Below are 22828 nucleotides of genomic sequence, written 5' to 3'. Positions count from 1 at the left end.
TACTTAATAATATTAAAATCAAGAGAATACTAGAATTTCTTAATTAAAAACATAAATATATACTCATTTTTATCATGTAACAATCGAACTGTATGAAAAGAGTAAGTTTTATTATGTATTTGAGCATAGTATTTAACTAATTTGTATTCACTGCACATATACTATAAGTATTGAGTAATCTTTAATCCAGAAGTGTAGGTAGCAGTTTGAATCGGAGCATGCTCAGTTGAACGACATTGTAACGGACACACACAATGGTTGTGGTGGAGGAGCTGCGCGGCTGGATATACTCATGTTCAATGTAAGTATTTCTGTTTTACAGTTGTGACTGTAGAATACGTATGTACTGTGCTTATTGTGCAAAATAATCTGGTCAGATCAACCAGAGGCATTTTGGCAGCGACAGTTCTCATGAGTTTAAAACATATGCAGCCTAGTTTGACAACTAGCTAGGTGCACACGGTGAGTCCTTAATATTTCTTTTTAATGTGTGGCAACCGAGCCACGTCGCACCGCTGCGACAGCGAGTGTGGTACAGGCCGTGTTGTGGACGTTATGTGCGGTCACTGGGAGGCTCCCAAGGTCTGACTAGCCCCGTCCACACTGAGACTGCACAGTAAAACATGTCAGGGAGAACTATAAAGATTAGTACTGCAGATTAAAACGAAGGAGCGAACGTGTTAAAAAACTACTACCGTCAGTTATTGCCTTTGACAATAACGTGTCGCCCCCCCCCACCCCACCCCATGCGCACCAGCTCTGTTGACGTGATGAAGTATCACTTGAATGTTAACACAAGCTAGCTGCTAGCCTGCAGCCTCCCCAAGCCTCACTGGAGCAGCTGTACAGACGCACACTTTGCAAGCAAGAGGCATCACTTGGCCCTGGGTCTGTTACTGTTTAGCTGTTCTACATGTACGTTAAGGCACGTTTGCAACAATAGCTGTAGTCATATTGTTTTCAGTATTAAGCCTTTTGCACTGTTTGAAATAAAGGAATTTGGTCTTATAAATAGTATTAAAAATGATTAATTTATTTTTAAACTTGTAATTATTGACAGAACTACTTTAATCTGTAATCTGTGTTTGTGTCAACAGAGAGCTGGATAGCACCCTCTTGTAAAAACATTGTCATTCAGGTAGGTGGAAATCGGCTTAATGCAACATAAAGTGTTTGTAATATTGTTAAAACACACATGTGGTGTTTGTTCATTCACAGGGTGATGTCTTTTCTAACACAAGCCCAGGCAGTGGACAGCTGAGGTCTTGGGACAGACTTGGGACAGGCTAAAGCTGGATCCATACTCCGCGAGACAAAGACATTTTTCCCCCCTGCAGACGTTACGCCCACAAAATGACGTCATTTTTTGTCTCTGACCGCCCGCTGATCCGCACTCCTGTGCACAGGGTCCGGGCCGAACTTTGTCTTTCAAGGCTGTGCGGCAACCATGCTGTGATTGGTCGGAATTTATTGTGGGCGTGATGAAAGTGGAGAAGCGCAAGAGCCTCTCCAGGTATATAGGTAGGTGTATAAACAGCACTGATTCAACAGATTTAGATAAGACCATACTGGTTTTGCATGATGAGCAATAAAAGAAAGAAAGGCAAGTCAGGGTGATTTGTCACCAATAACTCCAGACAGCCATTCACACATACCAGGTGGTGACTGTTACCATTCTTTATACTCCTACATACCCGGGCATAATAGGCTCGTTAACAATGTCTGTATATCTTTGCTTGTTACTTTTAATGTCGCATCTTCACAGCTCATCACCGGACAGTTTGAAGTATCGCAGGCACATTGGAACACAGTAGATGTGCAAATGTGGTCATAAAGGCACAAACACTGAATCTTTGCTATTGTTACTTTTAATGTCGCATTTTCACAACTCATCGCCGGACATCTCACGCTGTTGCAGGCACCCTCTCTGTATAATGCCCTCTTGCCATGGCACAAGTCCTTGTGGTGTGTTAAAAAACTCAGTAAAGTCTTTCCTTATAGTTTAGTGGGCGGGCCGTATGAGGAGTTCTGCAGACATGCGTCTCGCGGAGTATGGTACCTCAGTGCGGAAAAGACCTTTTTTTTGTATCTCTTACCACCCGTGGAGTGCGTTCTCCGCTCTTTGTCTCGCGGAGTATGGAAAAGCCTTAAGCTGGATCCATACTCCGCGAGACAAAGACATTTTTCCCCCCTGCAGACGTTACGCCCACAAAATGACGTCATTTTTTGTCTCTGACCGCCCGCTGATCCGCACTCCTGTGCACAGGGTCCGGGCCGAACTTTGTCTTTCAAGGCTGTGCGGCAACCATGCTGTGATTGGTCGGAATTTATTGTGGGCGTGATGAAAGTGGAGAAGCGCAAGAGCCTCTCCAGGTATATAGGTAGGTGTGTAAACAGCACTGATTCAACAGATTTAGATAAGACCATACTGGTTTTGCATGATGAGCAATAAAAGAAAGAAAGAAAGGCAAGTCAGGGTGATTTGTCACCAATAACTCCAGACAGCCATTCACACATACCAGATGGTGACTGTTATTACCATTCTATATACTCCTACATACCCGGGCATAATAGGCTCGTTAACAATGTCTGTATATCTTTGCTATTGTTACTTTTAATGTCGCATCTTCACAGCTCATCACCGGACAGTTTGAAGTATCGCAGGCACATTGGAACACAGTAGATGTGCAAATGTGGTCATAAAGGCACAAACACTGAATCTTTGCTATTGTTACTTTTAATGTCGCATTTTCACAACTCATCGCCGGACATCTCACGCTGTTGCAGGCACCCTCTCTGTGTAATGCCCTCTTGCCATGGCACAAGTCCTTGTGGTGTGTTAAAAACTCAGTAAAGTCTTTCCTTATAGTTTAGTGGGCGGGCCGTATGAGGAGTTCTGCACACACGCGTCTCGCGGAGTATGGTACCTCAGTGCGGAAAAGACCTTTTTTTTGTATCTCTTACCACCCGTGGAGCACGTTCTCCGCTCTTTGTCTCGCGGAGTATGGATCCAGCTTGGTTTCTGGTGTCTGCAGTGGTCTTACTGGTCTTTGCAAATGTATGCTCTTCTCTTCACATTTGACAGTTCATGGCATATAAATTATGGTTTAATATTGACACAAACTTCTGTTCACAGCCCCAGAGGATTGAGATGAGACATGACTCTGCTCTCTGGGACCTCAGACTGTACCTTGGTGTAAAAGAAGAGGAACTTTTTAAAGATTGCCTGGTAAGTAACGTGTTTAATGTTCCCAAACTGTCAGGCATGATTGTCAAATGGTGTTTTATTTTGCAAGCACAATCTTAGTTACGGTAAATAGAAATCTTCTAATCTCATCACTGTCCAGTTGTTTGCAACTTTTCCCTAAATCTTTGTAATAGCTGTATTAACATTTTTCCACACGTATCTTTTGTAATGTGCAAGAGATCTGCATCCTTGTTCCACACACCCTCCAATGATGTTGTGTATCAAGATGTTCTATTTGTATAGGCCCAGCTGATTGGAAAATAATTTTGTTTTGTTTAGTGTGATCTAATCTTTATTTAATGATGCATGGATGGTTCCTGTCTGAAGAACAATAAGTTCTATTTTTAAATGTATGCATTTTAATTTGTGTTGTACATTGTATGCAGGTGGGCTGCTGGGTGGAAGACATGGAACACATCCTGAAGATCTTCATGTACCATGAAGTGGAAGCAGAGGATCCAGTGGAAGCCTCCATCCTTCTTGAAGGCAGGGGTGTAGTGGCATGTGTGCTCCTCATTGGGACTTATTTAAGCACTTAAGTTTGACTACACTCAACCACTCCCCTACACATTTGAAGTCTTGCAGAACTGTCTTTAAAAGCAAGGTACTAATAGACTTATGTATTGTTACTGTTGTCAATCAGATATGTCTCATGTCATACACACCATTTCATATTTTATGCTGAGGTCAAAACCAGTGACAATTTCTTATTTTTGGTAACTTTATGTTATTACAAGGAAACTGAAACATCAGCAGCCTCCAGTACCATTGTCCTTTTTCTATGACCGGTCTAAATCAGTGGGTAAATGTTTTATAAATTGATATAAGTCATGCCACTGTGGCCACTGTTACAATTATGGATGCTTAGATCAAATTGTTCAACACAAAAGTTCCAATAAAAAAAAAAAAAGGTATTTGGCCGTGTTTGTGTGTTGTGATTTGTCATTTACATTTATCAAATTCATGCATCATTTTTTAATTACAGTGAGTAGAATTTGTTGTAAATAATTAATAAAATAGGGAGAAAGAAATAAATTCTACTTAGTTCTTTCATAACTAAAAGGTAAAATTTACTTAATGTTTTAATCACATTAATTAAATAATACTCTTTACTTAATTTTTTAAATAAAAATAACATATCAACTTAAATGCATTTAAGTAACATTTACTTAATATATTCACAAAAGTAGGTTCTAAACTTACCAGTATTGAGTAAACTGTACTTAAATCTACAAAGTAAGTCTTACTTATTATTGCAGCATTAAAATTTACTTAAAAAATATTCGTGCAAATTGTTACAGAAATTTTTTTAAGTAAATCTTACAAGTCATTTCTTTCAGTGTACCGAGTTTATATTTCAGATTTTCTGTGGTGAAAAAACACCAAAACAATGATTAAAACCTGGTAGTTTTCTAACCAGACACCTATAACCAGATTTATTCGTATTATTCAGAACAACAAAAACAAAAAAAAACATTCTTGCATCATTAAAACCACTTCTCCTCTGGTCGTCAGCTTTGGCTATGTGGTTCTTCTTTTGTTTCTGTTTGATTACCTCTATTAGACTATTCCAAATGTGTTGCAAAATATTTGGTATTTCCCTACGATTCCTAACAGTAACAGTAATGCAAAACACATTAGTCATTGTGTTCTTGTTACCTGTATGGACTAATAATATGTGTGTATGTGTGAGAGAGAGAGAGAGAGAGAGAGAGAGAGAGAGAAACTTGATGACACAACTGTAAATTTCCACCACTAACATCACTTGAAACACCTAATTGTTCCAGGTGATAACAGATCATTTCCTGTTTCCTTTCTCATAATCCTGAATGAAGAAGTGTTAATGAAAACAATCCGCCCCTTCACTTAAACACCAGCAGTACAGCTTGCCTACCTCAGCTGAAACTGAACGTTAAAGAGCGTATTCTCCAATCTGCTGTGCAAAGCAGAAAATGTGGGAATTTACAAATGATGCAAGAGCAGATTCTGCTGTGAAGAGAAGAATAGAGAGATGTTCACTAATCATTTCCCAGCAGCAGCTACTGAAGGCAGATCATCTGAAGAGCAGTAAAGCTTGATGATGATGGGTATTAGTACTGTATTTTCACGACTATAAGGTGCACCTAAAAGCATAAAGTCTTCTCAAAAATCGTCCGTGCGCCTAATAATCCGGTGCGCCTTATGTATAGGTTGAGAACCTGACACAGGGACAAAATATATTAATATGCAGACACTGGAGCACACACACCTTGCCTCTTTCCACACTTTATGTCTATTTGGTCCCCACAAAATATGTCCCCTCTAACAGTCACCTGCTCCCAGCACCAAGCCATAAAGCGGTTAGCACTGCAGCTAGTTGCTTAGCAGGCTCACTGGTACTTACTATCACTCTGTATAACTTGCTGAAATTGGGTTATCTGTTGGGTTGTCATTTTGATATTCATGCAAAATTATTTTGGATGCCTTCCTCTTTCACTTCATGATTTACAAGCTAAATTATATATTTAACAAACAAGATAACCACTGACTGCAGAGTAAGAGTTCACACCCTGCCACATGTAGGCTGAAAGCTCACACTCATCTGAGAATGCACTGAATGCCAAATGTCACAGAATCATGAGTAATTCAGATTCCGGTAGTGTTTCAGAGTACTAATGATTCAGTCAGATATGGTGTGTTTTTCGGAGAATAAAGAACATGTTTTAATCATTACTAAAAGGTTACTGGAAGCAGTGATAACTCTTGCCAGGAATACTTCCACTTCCTCTTCGAGCACAGAGCCTGTTGCTGCTTTGCTTGCAGTCTAGAAAATGACCCTAATCCTCACCTTTCTTTTTGTCTCTGACACAGAATAGAAACCAATACTTTCTGCAGCCTCCACTGCATTCACTGACTGAAGCTGGATTTCTGGTTACAGTACACTATGTCTTTTTCTTACAAAAATCAATATTTATTACATCTATTTTACACATTTCAATACATTCTGCAGCATATTTGGGCATATAAAAGTATATTTAAAAAAACACAATTCCTAAAAATGTAACAATTGCTTAATGTTTGTTGGTCATAGCCTTGTGCACCCTTCAGGTCTGCACTGATGTGTTTGGAGCCTCAGTATTGCTTCTGTCCTGATGGTTTTCCTGAGCATTGTCCCGGCCAGGTTGTTACAACACACTGCAACCCCCTCCATCATGCAGAATCTTCCATGAGGACTCCTATAAAACACTTTTCCTGTTTGTGCTAATCTTTGGATTATGACTTTGGCATCAAGAATATTAGGAAGTCCACGTGTTAGCCCTTTAGTCCAAGGTGAGATCAAGAGGTGGGCTACAGTTCTAGGTGGTCCCTCTCACCAGATTCTGGGAGTAAAGCTGGAAGATTCATAGGGAGGCCCTTGCTGCAAAAGAGAAGCAAAACTATGTCATTTAAATAAAGACTTGTATGTACTGTCGCGTTATTGTTAGGCTTCTTGTAACTCCTGAATGATTCTTGAAACATGTATTTGTGACTCACTTGTGTTAAAGCTTGTGCACCACCTCCTCCACACCGAAGACACCACATGGGCGTCTTGTTTCTGCGCTGCGGGTGATTCCGAATGACAGGCTTTCAGAGTTTCCTCCATATGACCTAAAGATAACAAAACAAAAGAGATCAAATGGCCTTAGATGTTTTCTTTTTGTAGTTCTGTCGTGAATAGATGATTTCTTGTAACAGCATTTAAAGTGAACTATACACAGGCGGATGGTGGTGCATTTTGACCACAGAGGAAGAAAACAAACACCTACGTTTTTTTACATTCAATGCTATTGACTTAAAAACAGAAATCCCATAAACAATAGTTCTGAGTCACTTACCCTCATTAGAAACAGCTATCTCAGTCTCATGTTTTTCTCTGTCTCTTTGTGGGCCTGGTGGGAAGAAGCAGCTAGTGAGTAATCACTATCACAACAGATAGTTTGAGAAATGCATCATCAGCAGTTTGACTTATAATCAGCAGAAGGCTGCAAAACTCTTTTTTCTCCAAATATTTTGCTTTGTGTTAAGTGTAAGGTAGAATAAATGAGGAATAAATAAAGACTTGTGCAGACTTACAGGCAGCAGCGGACAGAGCCCTTTCCTGGTCATCAACCAGAAGGTTCCTGGTGCTGCGGGTGCTGGACCCTGTGAAAAAAGTGGTACAGCATGTGAGTATGAATGTAAACCTGGAAGGTCTACGTGATGTTTGTGTGGCACAAGCAAACCTGTATCTGTGCATGTGTGTGGATACTGTCCTGTTCATCTGATCTACTTGTTGTGAATTATTCTTAAGCCAATGCAACCCCTTATCTTGTTAGTCACACAGTTGCCCTTCTGTTATGAAAGTGAATGTGTTCCGGACAACAGTTTGTTTCTGTGCCCCTAACTGAAATCACACTTCTTATCATGTGTGCACAATCATATATATATCCTTACCTATCCTTAAGCGATATGGGTGTTTCATTAGCTGCTAATACAAACCGTGCTGAAAAACCACCCGTGCATTTACAAATAGCCTCAAATTCCCCTGCCGCACAAACCAAAACCAAACTGGGTGTTTCCAAGTTGGTCAAGTAGAACAGTAGCACATTTTTTTATGTGTCAAAAAAGCCAAGTCATGGTCACATGAAAGGCGTGCCGAGTAACATGATCATAAATTTTCATCAACATTTGAACAACATACATAACAGTATGAAGTCTGAAGTGTATGAACGATTTAAAACAACTAAACACTTCAGCAGTACTTCCTCTTTCTGGGTCGCTGTGACTTAGTGTATGTCAAAAAGTCCATATGATAAAAGGACACAGGAAGGAAAGGCTCAGGGATGAATTCAGCATTAAGTTGGAGGAAATCAATAAAGGTCAAACATATTTGTTTAAGAGTTTCAGTTGTACAATGAAAGTGTTTGGTGGATGTTATAGATGAAGCAGTGTGGGTATATTCAGTGAGGAGAGAAAGAATGAATGCTGTCAAAGAGCTGGATTTTATTCTTCTACTGTCAAAGACACACCCAGGCCTCACTTATAGTACAAATATGATTGATTGGCTTTCATTTAATTATCTGTTGTTGCTTCACTTAACTATACAATGCATGCACCTGTTTACACTGCCCTGTGTAACTGTGTATCTGCTTCTATGTGTGTGTATGTGTATAGAAGATTTTTTGCTTGTGTGTATTGTATTTATTTTTCTTTGATATGCTGCTACTACAACTTAATTTCCTCACAGGGATTAATAAAGTAAATCTTAGTCTTAATCTTAATCTTTATCTTAATCTTAATCTTAATCTTAATCTTAATCTTAACCAAACATATCCATGCAGAGTCCATGGACAGTTTGACTTATTGGTTACCTTTTCGTTGTCGATATGTGAACACTCCAACCCCAACGGCAATCAGCATCACTCCGATGCACAGTACAGTGATGAGAGCATCGTTTTTGGTCTGAGGAACTAATATGTCATCTGTGAAAATGCAGAAATGCCTATTAACATGCATTGTCAAACCAGGATAAAAATGTATAGCAACACTTTCAATATCTTTAACCACTGTGGAAAAAACCAAATATCCCAAACACAAACTTCCTCTGTCTGATCAGGAACTGAACTAAAAGCAGCTATTAAAATAGTTGTATGTAAGAGCTTTTTTTTTTTTTTTTTTTTTGGGTCCAGCTGTGAACACAAACTAGTCTTCTTTTACTTTTCATTTGCCGCTGTTGTTTCTTCATTGATGCAGCTTCAAAGCAAACTGTTTTATCTGATTTTAGGCTCAAAACAAACACCACAGGAATGCACAATATTATCAGCAAGAAGAAATATAAAAGTGTGAAGTCTTTGAAATTCAGTTGGAAAAAATTATGTGAATGTGTATCGGCCAAAAGGAAAACTTCACACAATCATAATCGGTTTCAAAGAAGCCACACGTTTCCACAGACAACATCACAAAAGCCTCATTTAAGCAACACCTCCTACAGCTTCACTGAGAAGCAGAGTCTTATATAACTCTGGAAAAACTGTGGGCAAATTATAACACGGATGGTTACAATATTTGATGGGGGTTAACTGGAAGCATTCATCCAAAGGAAAATATGAACATAACAGGAAGCAGCAGATGAATAAATCATATTTCCTGTCTCAGCTCAGACAGAGGATCAAGGTTTTTGTGTGACTTGTGACATGCTGTGTAGTTTAATTTAGATGATTCCTTCCTTTCTTTTCACGCCACCATTGCATGCTTGTGTGTTCAGTTATGCTGTGAGACATACATACATGCATTTACCTGGAAAATGAAATGTTGCAGAGAAGCCGTCGTTTGTGAAGGTGCATGTGTAGTTGTTCTTCGCTGCTGAGCTGACTCGTATCTGGCTGCTAATATTGAAAAGTCGCTCCTGTGTTTCTATAATAGTGGTGCTGCAGTTGTGCGTCTTCATGTGTCCATCCTGCCACACAACAGAGGACTTAGGGTATCCCTCAGCATGGCATGTTATCAGCACCGTGTCCCCCTCTGCTGCCTTCTCAATATGTTTAGTCACTGTTTTATAAGGTGCTAGGGGAGAATCAGAAGGGAAAGACTGTTAGATTCTGATGATGTTACTTCAAAAAAATTGTGTCTAATTTGTGGTCAAAAGAATGCTTTTGTACAAAATTGAGTAATCCTTGTTTTAGTTTCATTTTGAGAAAGTTGAACTGACAGGAAATGACCATCTAAAGCTGTTGAGTAACATTATTCCCAGAGCAAAGACAAGGAAATCTTCAAAACAACAAAAAAAAAGTAAAAAGGTCTCACCCTCAACAGACAAGGCTATAGTTTTATAGTCAGTTCCTTCTCCTGTGTGAACTAAACACTGGTAAGATCCAGAGTCATCAATCCTGAGCTGGGACATCTGTTAAAAGACAAAAGAAGAAGAATCCTTAAATTCCCTCATTGCCAAATTACATGATATACCCTCAAAAAACAAGGTGTGATTGATAAGTTTGTGGCCTAACACAGAAGTAGAGCTTCTCTGTCAATCACTCTTCATCTTGTGTAGCAAGAAAGAGCTGAGTTGCACATACATGTAACAAAAGCTGTGTCTTCTTCTTTCTCGGACCAAAAACATATCAATCACTCCTTCTAGGGCATGACAAGTGACTATTTTTAACCTCTCTTCCTCGGTACTTTCTCTGTACTGTACAAGCTAATCATTTTAACACATTGGTCCAGGTATTGTTTTCTTTTTCTTGCCCAGCTTGTCTGAGTCATGTTAGCACATGATAAATTACTGGAGAATACACAGTATCATATTTACATAAGGCAGATATCCAGGGGGAATTTGATGCTCACACCTGTAATTCCAAGCAGGTTAAACAAGCCTGACACATCAAAAACAGGAAACAAACAAACCCCGTCACCTGTCTCAATCATGAGGTACATCTGAGTCTGTCAGTACTAACCTGCAGCTTTGCCCAGCCGTTCCCCAACTCGTCCTTCAGAACCTTCACCCGGCCGTTATACTTCTGTGACGCTGAGTGTTCTATCCCATTATCTATCCGGATCACTTCCTGAGCCGAGGTGCCATTTATCCAGAGCCACGTGACCTTCAGGTCAGAGCGGGTTGGGAGCACCCTAGGGTTGAACCTGCATCCCATCACGACATCCCCTCTAAACTCTGATTTGTACATGGTTCTCTCTGCCTCCACAGTGAACAAGACTGCAGGACAGAAATACAAAGAATAAGCACACTAGAAACATTAAATCTTACACAAAGAGGTTTCAAGTACTGGACAAATTGGACTTCTATAAACGTACTACCTACCGGACAGAGATGGTTGAAAAATGACATACAAAACTATAACTATGGTCCAGTCCATTGAGACCTAAGGAAGAAACACAGGGGTTTTTACAGATGTTGAAATCTTTGTGACTGTCTGTATGAGTCACTTTACTGAAGAAGACCAGGTGTAAAGTTTGCTCTGGTCTACTTCTTTACTCTGTAGAAAACAATCAGGCATATGACCATGAGATGACAGAAACACCATATCACATGCTGCTGAGACACACGGGAATGACCCTTACAAAGCACATATTACTTCCTTGTTGCTTGAATTGTAGAAACAAGGAAGCTTTAGCGTCTTTTCAGAGCTGTCAAAACATACACCCACCCCACACACACACACCACACGCACACAAACAGCTGATTGTCTTTGTAAACACAGGATGTCTTACACAAAAAGCTTCTCTGGAAAACAAAAACAAAAAAGCACAATGACACATAGCACTGTACATTAGGTCTGTTAAGTATTCTTTCATTTTGTCTTCCTGTGAAATGCCACCTGCAGCTCTGTAGAGCATACACACCTTAGAATGTGTGTAGGTTGGCACATGCTTAAAACTTTGTCATGCTGGACAACAAAATGCATTAATCACTGCTGAGGTGCAGGAATTTATCTGGGATGTTAAAAGTAGAAAGTACGGTACAGTAAATAAGCAAACATGCAATGAATGGTTGGAATAATATTATAATACACACCTGCCACAAGGCAAACACAGCCTGCAATATGTTTTAAATACATCTATATTTTATGAACCAAATATTTGCCTTGCTGGTCGGAATTGTTGATTTATTATTTTTGATTGATTTTCATTGTAAAGTTCATTTAAGTTACTTAATGTTATTTATTTTATTATAAATTATTATTTTACAGTATATCATTTTAATTTTCTTTTAAATTTCCAAAAACTATACAAAAAATACGAGATCATCAAGCAAATGTTAATTATTATTATTAATTGATCATCTAATAAGGCCTAATCACATTGTTTGTATCATTGCTGAGTGTAGCAGTTATTAAGTGTGCACAGCAGTTGTCAGTCAGTAGTCTCTTCTTACCTGCAGCTGAAGCAGCAGCTTGCTGTGTGTTCCTCGCTTCCTCCTTCCTCTTGCTCAGACTGAAGGGCAGTTCCTTCTCTTGCGTTTTATGAGGGGGGACACTCTCCTCCCACCACCACACGCTCTCACAGCGCGCCTCCAAATACTTTGAAGGCGTTCTTTATTCTCTGAAGACCTGAATATTATGTGTTAATGTTTCTACCCGTAACTGAATTAAATACGGGATCCCAGTGAACGGTCACCACGAGAAGGAAGTACGCGTGGTTCCTGTAAGGAAAGGAGCCTATCAGTCTTTATTGTTAATGTAACAAAAAGCCATAAACTCCAAGTTTACAACACTGGATCTCTGTCTGGCACAGTTACTGACAAACAGAGACGTGTAGAAGTCCTTAAACCGAGCCAGATTAGGAAATCTCAGCCGCCAACCCCAAAGTTACATTTCTGCCCTTTCTGTAGTTTCTCTGGGTTCCTCGCACACAGTTACGTCACGCGTGGTAGAGTTTTCCCAGTTTCCCTTGTTTACTGTAAATGGTTTAGTAAGAATAATAAGCGATGACACACAGAAACCTGTGTGTCTTGCTGAATGCCCGCTTAATGTGAAGTCCTAATCTCAGATATCTCTTTGTCTTAATAATAATAACCCCCCAAACACTACCCGGAGATTCATGTTCACACAACCCAGCCTGCCACGTAGGAAAGCTGGGAGTTTTGAACAGAAAAAAATGATTTTTGATGAATTTTTACTGATTGTTTTCTTCATGCTGCCAGACAGATGGAATTACCATGTACAAGAGACATGCTTCCTGCAGTGGTACCAATGATACCTGCCACATTTCATCCTGTCACATTGTTGTTCGAAACTGTTGTTGAGGACTTTCCATTAGTTCATACATGTTCCAACTGGACTTTTATTTAGTGTTTTTTCTAGGAAATGAATGATGCTGCGTGTCAGATCTAATCAAAATGTACACTTATTAGCGATATTCATCTAAAAATCCTTGGGGAAATCTAGTTTATTTATATCACTGAAAAGGAAACTAGACCACTGCAGGTAAGCTTTGTGAAAGTCATCTTTATTTCTGTGAAGTATAAAACCTAATGTCAATATATTATTATTATTATTATTATTATTATTATTATTATTCACACTGTCTTGTTCGGGCAGGTTGAACATTTGCTGTTGTAATCAAAAAATAGCTTGGCTTTGCATTACAAGCCGTCACACTGCGTTTTACTTTGATTTTACTTTTTAGAAGAAAACACCTTCTCAGGTTTCACCCATGACGAGGCTCTGCCTGTACATTCCATCATTTATCTGTTATCTGCGCTACAATCATCAAACTGAAATTCCGCGGGAATCCCTGAGTAATGCTTTGCTTAATCCGGTCAGTTCTGCATACTTTAACACCAGAGAAATATAATGTGTTTGTGTATTGTGAAACATTTGTCACTTTTAAACTATTATAAACAACTTGAAGTAAAATAGTCTTTAACGGTATATTTCTTTGAATGACCCTCAAGCACCACCAGAGGGAGCAAGTTTTCAACTTACTCCACCAGCCTGGGAACACAGCTCCCTGTTAATCCATAAAACAGACACCGTTTTATATTTAGGACCTTTTATTTCATGCTTAATTTTCTTTTCGGAATTTCATTACTTAATGTAGCCACCGGTAGCAAAGGTTTTTTTTATTGATATTGTTTTGGTCGTTTGTTTAGGTTGAATTTATTTTATTTTGAAAAGGCGGAAGTTAGTGTACTTCCGTAAACAACAGTGTCAGAGCGGCGGACGCATGGTAGCTTTTATTTTGATAGTGACATACCCTTGAGTCCTCCTTAGTGATGGCCTTTTGTGACCAGTGGCCATAAAACTAACACGTTACTGTCTTCCAAGCATATTAGGTATGTAAAGCGTTCATTTGTGGCACGCCATTCTACCATTTAAAGTTATATCACATTATCTAAAGGAGAACGCGGAAGGCTAATTAATTTGTTAGCGCTAGCCAATGTTCACTAACTCAATGAGAAGCCCCCAAGCTAACAAATATTACGTTACGTCCAGTTCTTAACGATAGTGAAATGAGCCCATTACACTGTGTTAGCATTAGTCTAACAGAAATGAGACTGATTTCCAAGTAAGCTGAGGTTTGTAAGTTATACTAAAGCACTGACAAGGTCACTACACGTAGCAAGCGGCTGTGTGCAGCTGTTAAGCACTTTTAATTGCAGCTGTGTGTCTGTGTTTGCTTTTGTGTTGACTGCAGACACTGTTTGCTCTGACCCACAGCATCCACGCCACCATGGGCTTTCTAATGTCTAAATCCATGGACGCAAACCTAAAAAAGCAGCAAGAGTTTATGCTCCACAACTCACGGCTGCAGGTGAGTAAAGACACAAACATACACATGAGACTCCCAGTGACACCCACCAGCATTCCCAGCTTTACTGTAATAAGTTTTGTTTAGGTGTTTAAAAGTTTGCAAAATGATTCTAAAGGAATCCCAATATGAAGTGACATGAGAAGGACCTATAATGTCTGTCACCACACTGCAAATATGGGGCTATGAATTACTAGGGAGTAATTGGGCAAAGGTGCCAGGGCTCAGTGTTTCAAATGTTTGCTCTAAAAGGCAATTACATGCACACGCTTATCTGTGCTTTGGACTTTTTATGCTTTTCGTTTCTGTTTTCTGTCACATTGTCATATAAATCAAACAAGTTGTACCTAGACGGATCAGAGTCAGATAAAATACCTCCTAATGCACTCATTTCACCTATGAGGCTCTGGTTGTAACATTCCATCCTTTTTTGTTATCTGTACCAACATACAACATAAACCTGCAATTCCACAGCATTCCCTATGCTCTGCTACATGATTAGTTTTTCCTGATCTGTATACATCTGAAGTTATTTAACAGAATATTTGCAGAAACAGTCTTAAGTAGGAACAGTGAAACACCAGAGGGCTCCCAGCATTCCCAGCCTTATTGTATTAGTTGTAATTTTTTGGGTGTTTCGGATTTTGCAGATTCTAAAGCAATAACAATATCAAGTGTCATGATAAGGAGCTAAAATGTCTGCTTAATGAAATCGCAACACAGCAAACATGAGCAAATGTGCCAGTGAACGTAACACACATGGATCACAGTTGCTGTTTGGTCTATAAGAAGCCTGTGGCCATAACATTTACATGCATATCTGTCCTTTATGACATTTTATGCTTTACTTTTCCGTCTTGCGTCACAGTGTGAAAACCAGACTGACAATCTGCAGTGTAAAAAACTTTCCATTTGGAGACCACAGGTTTTATTGTTCTCATTATTATTATTTTTTTTTTCATTTAAACAAAGGATGGTTCTTTTTCGTCTTCTTTTTTGGAGCCAATTTCTTGTGATTTATTCACGCCTGCAAGCTGCCGAGCAGCAGGTGGGATGTGTGACTTGTCATAACAGCAATGACATTATCCGACTTAGATGCAAAAGGTGTGCTGTGTCGTGTGCCCCTTAATTTGCTCCTGTTCTCCCAGCTTTAAATGTGGTAGGGGATGACTAATATTATTCAGTGATGGCGAAGGTTCGGCAATTGAGTTTTAGAAAACCCATTTTTGGGGCGTGATGATGACTCATATGTGAATATTGCATACATGTTTACACATTGCTGTTGTGCATAGTGTATCGGCAACTTGTGGCAAATACTTTCACATTTTTTATTCCGATGTAAAATATAATTTAGGAAATTTTTATCCTCCATAAATTACATTCACAATACTGAGACTTATGGTTAACTTTTAAAACCGAGATTGGTGGCAACATTCAGTCATTTTCAGGGTTGTTGAGGGTCAGTGTCTGTAACAGGAAATCATTTTTTCCTCTGCAATCAAATCATATTTTGACATCAGCAAATTTAATAAGTAAAATTGACCCTGGCAATTTAAGAGAATCTATACAAAGCTACACTGTTGCCTCCCATTGCATTAAAATGTCTAAAATGACCGCTTGTCAGTGTCACATCAGTCATAGCTAATTGATCCTTGCCATGCTGTTGCCTGGTGGCCCCTTAAGTCAAAGTCATTGTCCATTATGTTTGAATCATGGTCTCCATCTTAAACATTACTTAAAAACCTAGTGGATATGGATCCATCTGTGTGACGCATGTGTTGAGGACAACTGACGTAAATGTTGTTTTTGTTCACTTTATGTTTCAGAATGGGTCTTGGCTGCTAATAATAGGGTTATGCCCTTTATTCAGCTGTAGATGTTGAAAAGGTTGAAGTGTAAAGTAAAGAAGTGCAGAAGCTGTGATAAGATTTTGGTTTTGTTTGATATTTCTTTTGCATTTTGCATTAAATGTCTGCATTCAGGCTGAATTTACAGTACCAGACTGTCCTGGAGATACCTTTAAAAGATCACTACTTAGAGATTACGGTAGATTCGATTAGACTAGATTAGATTAGAATAAAATTAGGATCCACCTGTCACTGTCATAAGGTTCTGAGTATGGGTACCTCATCTGAAGCCCCTGACCAGTGATGCAGACCATCATGTGCTTGTCCTGTGTCCTGCTTGCTGCCTTTATGAATGTCAGTGAATTTCCCGCTTGGTTTAAGCTTGGTTTTGCTCTCACTCTGTCACCTTCAAGATGAACTCATTGTGACTCATTTCTTTCTTTCACTTTGTCTTTTGCTGCCTCTTCCAGTCACTGTCTCTGTGTAATTCTGTAATCCTCTGCCGCTTGTCCAGTCTTGCCTCCTGAGGTTGCTGTTGCTACCAAGAGATGTGACATTTGACGACTTTGTGTGGATAAAACTAACACCCTGTTGCCTTGTCGTCCATTGGTTCATTTAGTTTCAACTAAAATTTCACATATTATATAATCCATAATTAAAGATAGATGTTTTTGTCTTAACTGTTTGTGGACCATCTACTCAGCAGTTCCATCTGCACTTTACAATGGAAATGTTCAACTGATTCCCAATTTGTCCTGTTGACAAAAAGTGCAATTGTTTGGCAAAGACAGATCTGTGATTCCACCACATCTTGAGTGATCCGAAAACATTGAACACTTCTGTGTGTGTTTGAGATTTTGATGAGTTTGTTCCTGTCAGCGTAGGTGAGAGTGGCAAAGCAGCAGCTGCGGTGTTAGACGAGGACAAGCTTTTTTGATACTTTGACATGAATAGAACAGGAGGCAGGATGCAACAGAGAGGAGTGGTCATCAAATCTGAATTAAAACATCCTGAAGGATATGTCAGCTGCGTCAGTACTGGTGACGCAGAGGTTGTGAAGGGTGGAGGACAAATAGTGTCACCGGTGAAAGGCGTTAAAAGAATGTTTCTCACTTCTTAGTGCTGGACTGGGGTATATGAATTCAAATATGCAGAATGATATGATTCACCTCATGGTCATCTGCCATGGAAGTGACTCTGTGAGCTTCAGTAATGTGTAAAGTCGTAACAATTATAGTTAAATGTCCAACAGATTCAAAAAGACAATCAAACAATCATGTTTGCTTCCTTTTTAAATTTTAACAGTATCTCTGATTTACTTCCTGTTTTGAGATCCAGATAAGAAAATGATGAGTTCAGCAAACACTTTGTTACTTATTTGTTGTTCCTGCAGACCATGACAGCTCTTCGTGTGTAGGTAATTTCCTATTGCTTTCCCTAGTAAGGAGACTAATTGAAGCATAATTACATTCTTGAATCATTAACGCCTGCTGCATTCAGTTTCCTTTCAGGTTTGTCTAAATCTAATGCTTTAATTAATTCATCTTAATTGAGTACTTGACAGTTCACTTATGTAGCTCAGCAGATGCCATAGTTAAAGGGAAAAAAAACATCTGATTGCAGAAATCTTTCCTGTAATTTCCATTACTTAGACACATTATGCTACTAATTGTCTATCTGTGGGGTATGAGCCGCTCACAGCGTGGCTTTAAAAAGTTTTTAGCTTCCTACTTCCTGGAGAGCCTGAAGTCGGCTTGTTGATCCCAAAGGTTTTTTGGGGTCAGAATTTCCATTAAAATAGTTTTGGTGTAGAGTCCATATTGCTGGCTCCTGGCATCACGCAGAAAACACATTGTCCTCCTGTTTGTATCAGGAATTTGCGAGAAACTCAGAAGTATTGTCAATACACATCAGATTCCAGTACATGCAGTCTATGCAGTTCAGTGCAGTGAAGAATGCTCTGATCTCTGTTGTGTTGGTGTAATCAAACAACCTCTCAGCAGTTCACCTTCACCATAAAGTGGTCACATCCTTGAGGATAAAAAGACAGAGAGGACAGATGGTTTGAAAGAGGAGTCAAAGAATCTATGTTTAACTAGAAAAACCCTCTCTAAACAGTTTCTGGTAGTTTCTGACCATTGTTAACCAACAACAGGGATCTTAGTCATGTGAGTTCCTCCAAGATCCACTCACAGAGGTCCTGAGCTTATAATAACACAGATCCCCCAGCAGAACAGCAGCAGAACTGAGTCCAGTTGCCTCGATTTAAACTGTTGGAATGTAAAACAGTCACTGATTGCAAATTAACTAACCCCTAATGGCGTTTTGATTTGTTGACATTGATCTGTAGTTATAGTTAGTTTTCAAATGAAAATATCATATTCATGTGTTAAAATCTCTCCATTAAATCTATATTGATCATTGATTTATAATAAATCCGGCCCCTCTCTCATGGTACTGTGCTACAGCTAAATTAAAAAATATCAAATGCCTTTACAGAGTATGAAGTGTTTCATGCCATTTGAGAGAGCCTCTACGTTGTTAAACCACACTCTCCACAATCAGTCTAACAATTAAAAAACATATTAGATTAGATTTAAGGGTTGATTGGGCTTTAACACAAGTGGCTTTCGTTGTCAGTGACCTGTCGGCATGATAATTACAGCTTAACCCTCCTGAGTTGTTTTCCTGATATCAGGCCATTCATTTTCCACCATTACTGATCTTTAGCTTTTTAGTCAGCTAATTACCCCACTCAATACCCTTTATAAGGTCACAATAGGAGGGCGAAGCACATCATGTATTTCCCACCATAGGTACTTAATAAGTACTATTTCTGGTATCAGATTATGATTTAAGTTCAGTACAGAAAAAACACATGCTTACAATACCACATTCTGTGCATGGTTCATCAGAGGGGACATAAAAGTGTTCTGTATGTGTCTGTGCAAAGAATGATCAAATGAATAGCTTCAAGTAGAGCTGATGAGTGGCAGCCGTAAAATCAAAGGAAGATGTATACAATAGACTGAATGTTGCAGCCATCTCTTTCAAAAGGTTTTCACACATTCTTCAAGCACAAAGAGAGGGGGTGTATCATACAGAACATGTGAAATTATGCCTTTTTCTTGTAGAAATAGGAATTAGATTTGTTCAGGACCGTTATTAGCCCAGTCATTCTGCCAGCTAAAAGCTGATGACTGGTTGCCAGCATCGAGGCCATTTCTCCTGCCTACTGTCAGGGAGGGCTGACTGCTAATGCTCGGCCCTATTCATCCTGCTGACAAGTTAAACTCATTTCAAGCTGGGAGTTGGTCAATATGTAGCCGACTCCCTCATAAAGCATTGTTAAACTGACTTATTCACACAGAGGTTGCTGTGTTGTATAGTTTATTCTAAAGGATCTTATGGTCAGTAAACGGTGTAGTACCCTGACCCGTATAGGGAGTCACTGTTCCTGGTACAGTGCTGACATGATGAAGCCACTTTCATTATGATAAAATTGAAACTACTGATGAACAGAGGTGAGGATACTAGAATTAGTGGTATGGCATTAGCACATGGAATTCTGAGTGCACCATGTTCAGGAACTTTAGTTTATCGCCTAGTCGGTCTGTTACAGTGGTCCTTTTTTGTGTAATATTCTCTATAATTACTAGTGTTGAACTAATTGCTTGCAAAGATTGTGATACATTCTGCGTACATCCACTCATTTACAAACTTTTCTGTTTTAAAAATAGACACTTAAGAGGCAATTCACCTATTATCAGACATCAACTGTCACATCAAAAAAAAGTTTTCTCTGACATGTAATTTGTCATCCACTTATGTCATCGACTTAGCTGAATGGTGCCACTTTGTTTAACCTTTGCATCGTCACTGAGTTAATGTCACTTCCCTGTTTTAGTAGAAATAAAAGCTCCTCTTTGACACATTCACTTTTTGAGAATAAAGGCTTTTTAGATGAGAATGTCACTCGGTCGTGCTCAGCAGTAATTGTTATGCTGCATGCGTGCACTTGTGCGCATGTAGAAGTGAGTGCGTGTCAAACAGGAAGCCAAAGACAAAAGGCACATCTGGCTGAGGTTCATCAGAATGGACAGTGTGTCTGAAACGGGCCTGTCTGTTGCTCTTCCCTTTAACCCCTGCTCTGTCGTGCATTTATGTTTTGGTTGTTGAAAATCCAAAATATGAAACTTGTATATGTTTTTTTTTCATGCAAGATTTTAACTTATGCATAAAGTAACCATAGTTGTCCTTTTAAAGGAGTAAAACATATGTTTGCAGGTCTTGAAGATGTGGTTTACCAGGTAACAACTTCTTTGTATTGTGTGTGTGTGTGCAGATGGAGCGTCAGATCCTGATGCAGAACCAGATGAGGGAGAGACAGATGGCCATGCAGATTGCCTGGTCCAGAGAGTTCCTGAAATACTTTGGCACTTTCTTCACCTTGGCCTCAGTGGGACTCACTGTAGGGTGAGTTTTGTAACAGAGAACGGTTTGGTTAACACACACAAACACAGCCTAATGCACAGTGAGAAAAACATGTATTGACCTGTAAAGCTTAATTGAACTGAGTCTTCACAGCTTCGGTTTTAAGTTAGTCACACTTTTGTGTCCAGTGGCCTTTACAGGTGCAGCTCTATCTATGACATTTTCGAGGTGTTAGACACATCATGTTCAGTTCAAATTGCTGCCTTGTCAAGAGCATCAGGCTTCCTTTGGGTGGCGCCAAAACCACATTTACTCACGGTCTGGTTCACTTGATTTTTCACATTTTGTATAAATTTCAAAAATTTGTTTACAAAGACACGTTAGTGATACTATAGAGTATTTTTTCCCTTAGAATAATGCTTACCAAATACTTTTTATGGCATTTCCACTCATAACAGCATGGATCCATAGCCTGAGAAAGGTGGAGTTAGCTGGCCGCTAGCTATAAGTTAGAGCCATGTAGCTTGTTATTCTCTATTATCTTGGCTGCTCTATCACAAGCTTATTTTATGTTGGGCTGTGAAAATGTCCACTCGGTTTATGAAGTTATAGAGTGGTTTATATTTGTGCAATCAAATTGTAAGGGGAGCCCAAAAACTATTTTGCCATTAAACTCCATTGTGTACTTTTTTTTGCTGTCTGTAATTTTTTCAGTGCCATGAAAAAAAAGAAACCCGCCCTCCTGGCTCCCATTGTTCCTCTTGGCTTCATTTTTGCCTACCAGATGGATAGCGCCTATGGGACTCTTATTTATCGTATGAGAGGTGAGGCTGCACTGTTGTCATCATATTCATAACTCCAGCTTATTCAAAACATACAACAACAAAAAAGTGTAGTGTAGTTTTACAGCAAGTGCTGTTATTATTATTAAGTATTTATTCCTATTAAAGAATAGGTCAAACAGTTCAACATATTTACCACATTACAGAACAGTGTATTTGTTTTTTATTGCACCTTCAGGAGAAGCTGAGAATATCATGGCTTCTGAACAAGACCGTCTGGACATGCCTAGTGGGATTCCAACCTTTGATAGTATAGAGAAGGCTCGCCGTGCTAAAAGCAGCCTCACCTCCTTCTTGGAGAAATAAATTAAGTTGTAGATGTGATGTGAGCTGAATGCTTCAGTCTTCTGCCTTTGTCTAAAAGTTATGTTGAGTCCATGGTTTGCACTCATTTTATGTCATGGAATTTGGGTAGAATGTGGAAATACTGAACAACATAAGAATGTTTTGTGTTTTTGTCACAGCTGCATTATTCTAAATAAAATAATGCCTTTATACTTTCAGTGTATTTTTGAAGCAGCTGAGGCAAGAAAACAATCCCACATGTATATAAATCATTTTTAAAGAGTTTTTTTTACTCCTTCCTAACAAATAATTCCATCCAACAAAATTTATATTAGTACACACAAACACAACAAGCATACTGTCTGGTGTGTGACAACCTAAACTACATTCAGAGATTGATCAGAAGATGAGATTTAGATTTTCAGCTCAGGGGAACCTGTCCTCATCATGACAAACAAACCAGCTACAGTGTGATTTAAATGAAACATTCATTTGAAACATTATCAACATTACGTATATTTAACTTTGTACCATAACTGTAACCATAAGTGGATGTAAAAGATTACAAAGTGCTGATAATTATGAATTCTGTATTTATTTCAACCACGACATTGCAAAGCTATATTTGTAAACTAAATAAAAATAAATTAAACTCTCCTTTGTGCCAGAAATGCTATAAATGCTTTTATCTACCTTTGTGTTTCAGCTGAGTCTGTGAGTAATGTATACACACTTAATAATATTCCCCTAATTTTAGTACAAGAAAGAAATAACTCTTAAGTACGTCATTGTCATCAATCTAAATGACGTGTGTGGCTGTTTCTTTGTGTGTGTCTGAGAGGGAGGGAGAGAGGAAGGATGGAGGGAGGGTAGGGGTTGAACACATAGGTTGATGAGTGAACTAGTGACTA

At 39.0% G+C, this 22828-nt stretch overlaps 2 protein-coding genes and 1 long non-coding RNA gene across 4 annotated transcripts; 2 read left to right on the top strand and 1 right to left on the bottom strand.

Annotated features, from left to right (window-relative positions):
* Positions 1–1410, top strand: LOC114443367 (uncharacterized). The gene is made up of 3 exons (XR_003671432.1): positions 1–301; positions 1098–1138; positions 1219–1410. It is a non-coding gene; the product is annotated as an uncharacterized LOC114443367 (long non-coding RNA).
* Positions 1411–6151: 4741 nt separating this feature from the next.
* LOC114443336 (programmed cell death 1 ligand 1-like) lies at positions 6152–12255 on the bottom strand. Its single transcript, XM_028417272.1, has 10 exons — positions 12132–12255; positions 11058–11118; positions 10696–10952; positions 10049–10145; positions 9542–9808; positions 8617–8727; positions 7340–7408; positions 7102–7155; positions 6761–6874; positions 6152–6644 (listed from the first exon to the last, which is right to left on the bottom strand). The coding sequence occupies exons 2-10, from the start codon at positions 11110–11112 to the stop codon at positions 6628–6630; spliced, it is 1041 nt and encodes a 346-aa protein (XP_028273073.1). The 5' UTR covers positions 11113–11118; positions 12132–12255; the 3' UTR covers positions 6152–6627.
* Positions 12256–13900: 1645 nt separating this feature from the next.
* Positions 13901–22574, top strand: plgrkt (plasminogen receptor, C-terminal lysine transmembrane protein). 2 transcript variants are annotated; one of them, XM_028417302.1, is made up of 5 exons: positions 13901–14033; positions 14419–14512; positions 20702–20832; positions 21505–21614; positions 21811–22574. In XM_028417302.1, the coding sequence occupies exons 2-5, from the start codon at positions 14432–14434 to the stop codon at positions 21936–21938; spliced, it is 450 nt and encodes a 149-aa protein (XP_028273103.1). In that variant the 5' UTR covers positions 13901–14033; positions 14419–14431; the 3' UTR covers positions 21939–22574. The 2 variants fall into 2 exon arrangements, with proteins under 2 accessions (XP_028273103.1, XP_028273104.1); XM_028417303.1 differs by having other exon boundaries at positions 13907–14033; positions 14396–14512.
* Positions 22575–22828: the final 254 nt, after the last annotated feature.

This window comes from Parambassis ranga, chromosome 12 (genome assembly GCF_900634625.1).
Source record: "Parambassis ranga chromosome 12, fParRan2.1, whole genome shotgun sequence".
NCBI classification, from domain to species: domain Eukaryota; kingdom Metazoa; phylum Chordata; class Actinopteri; family Ambassidae; genus Parambassis; species Parambassis ranga.
This window is presented reverse-complemented; position numbering and strand designations above follow the sequence as displayed.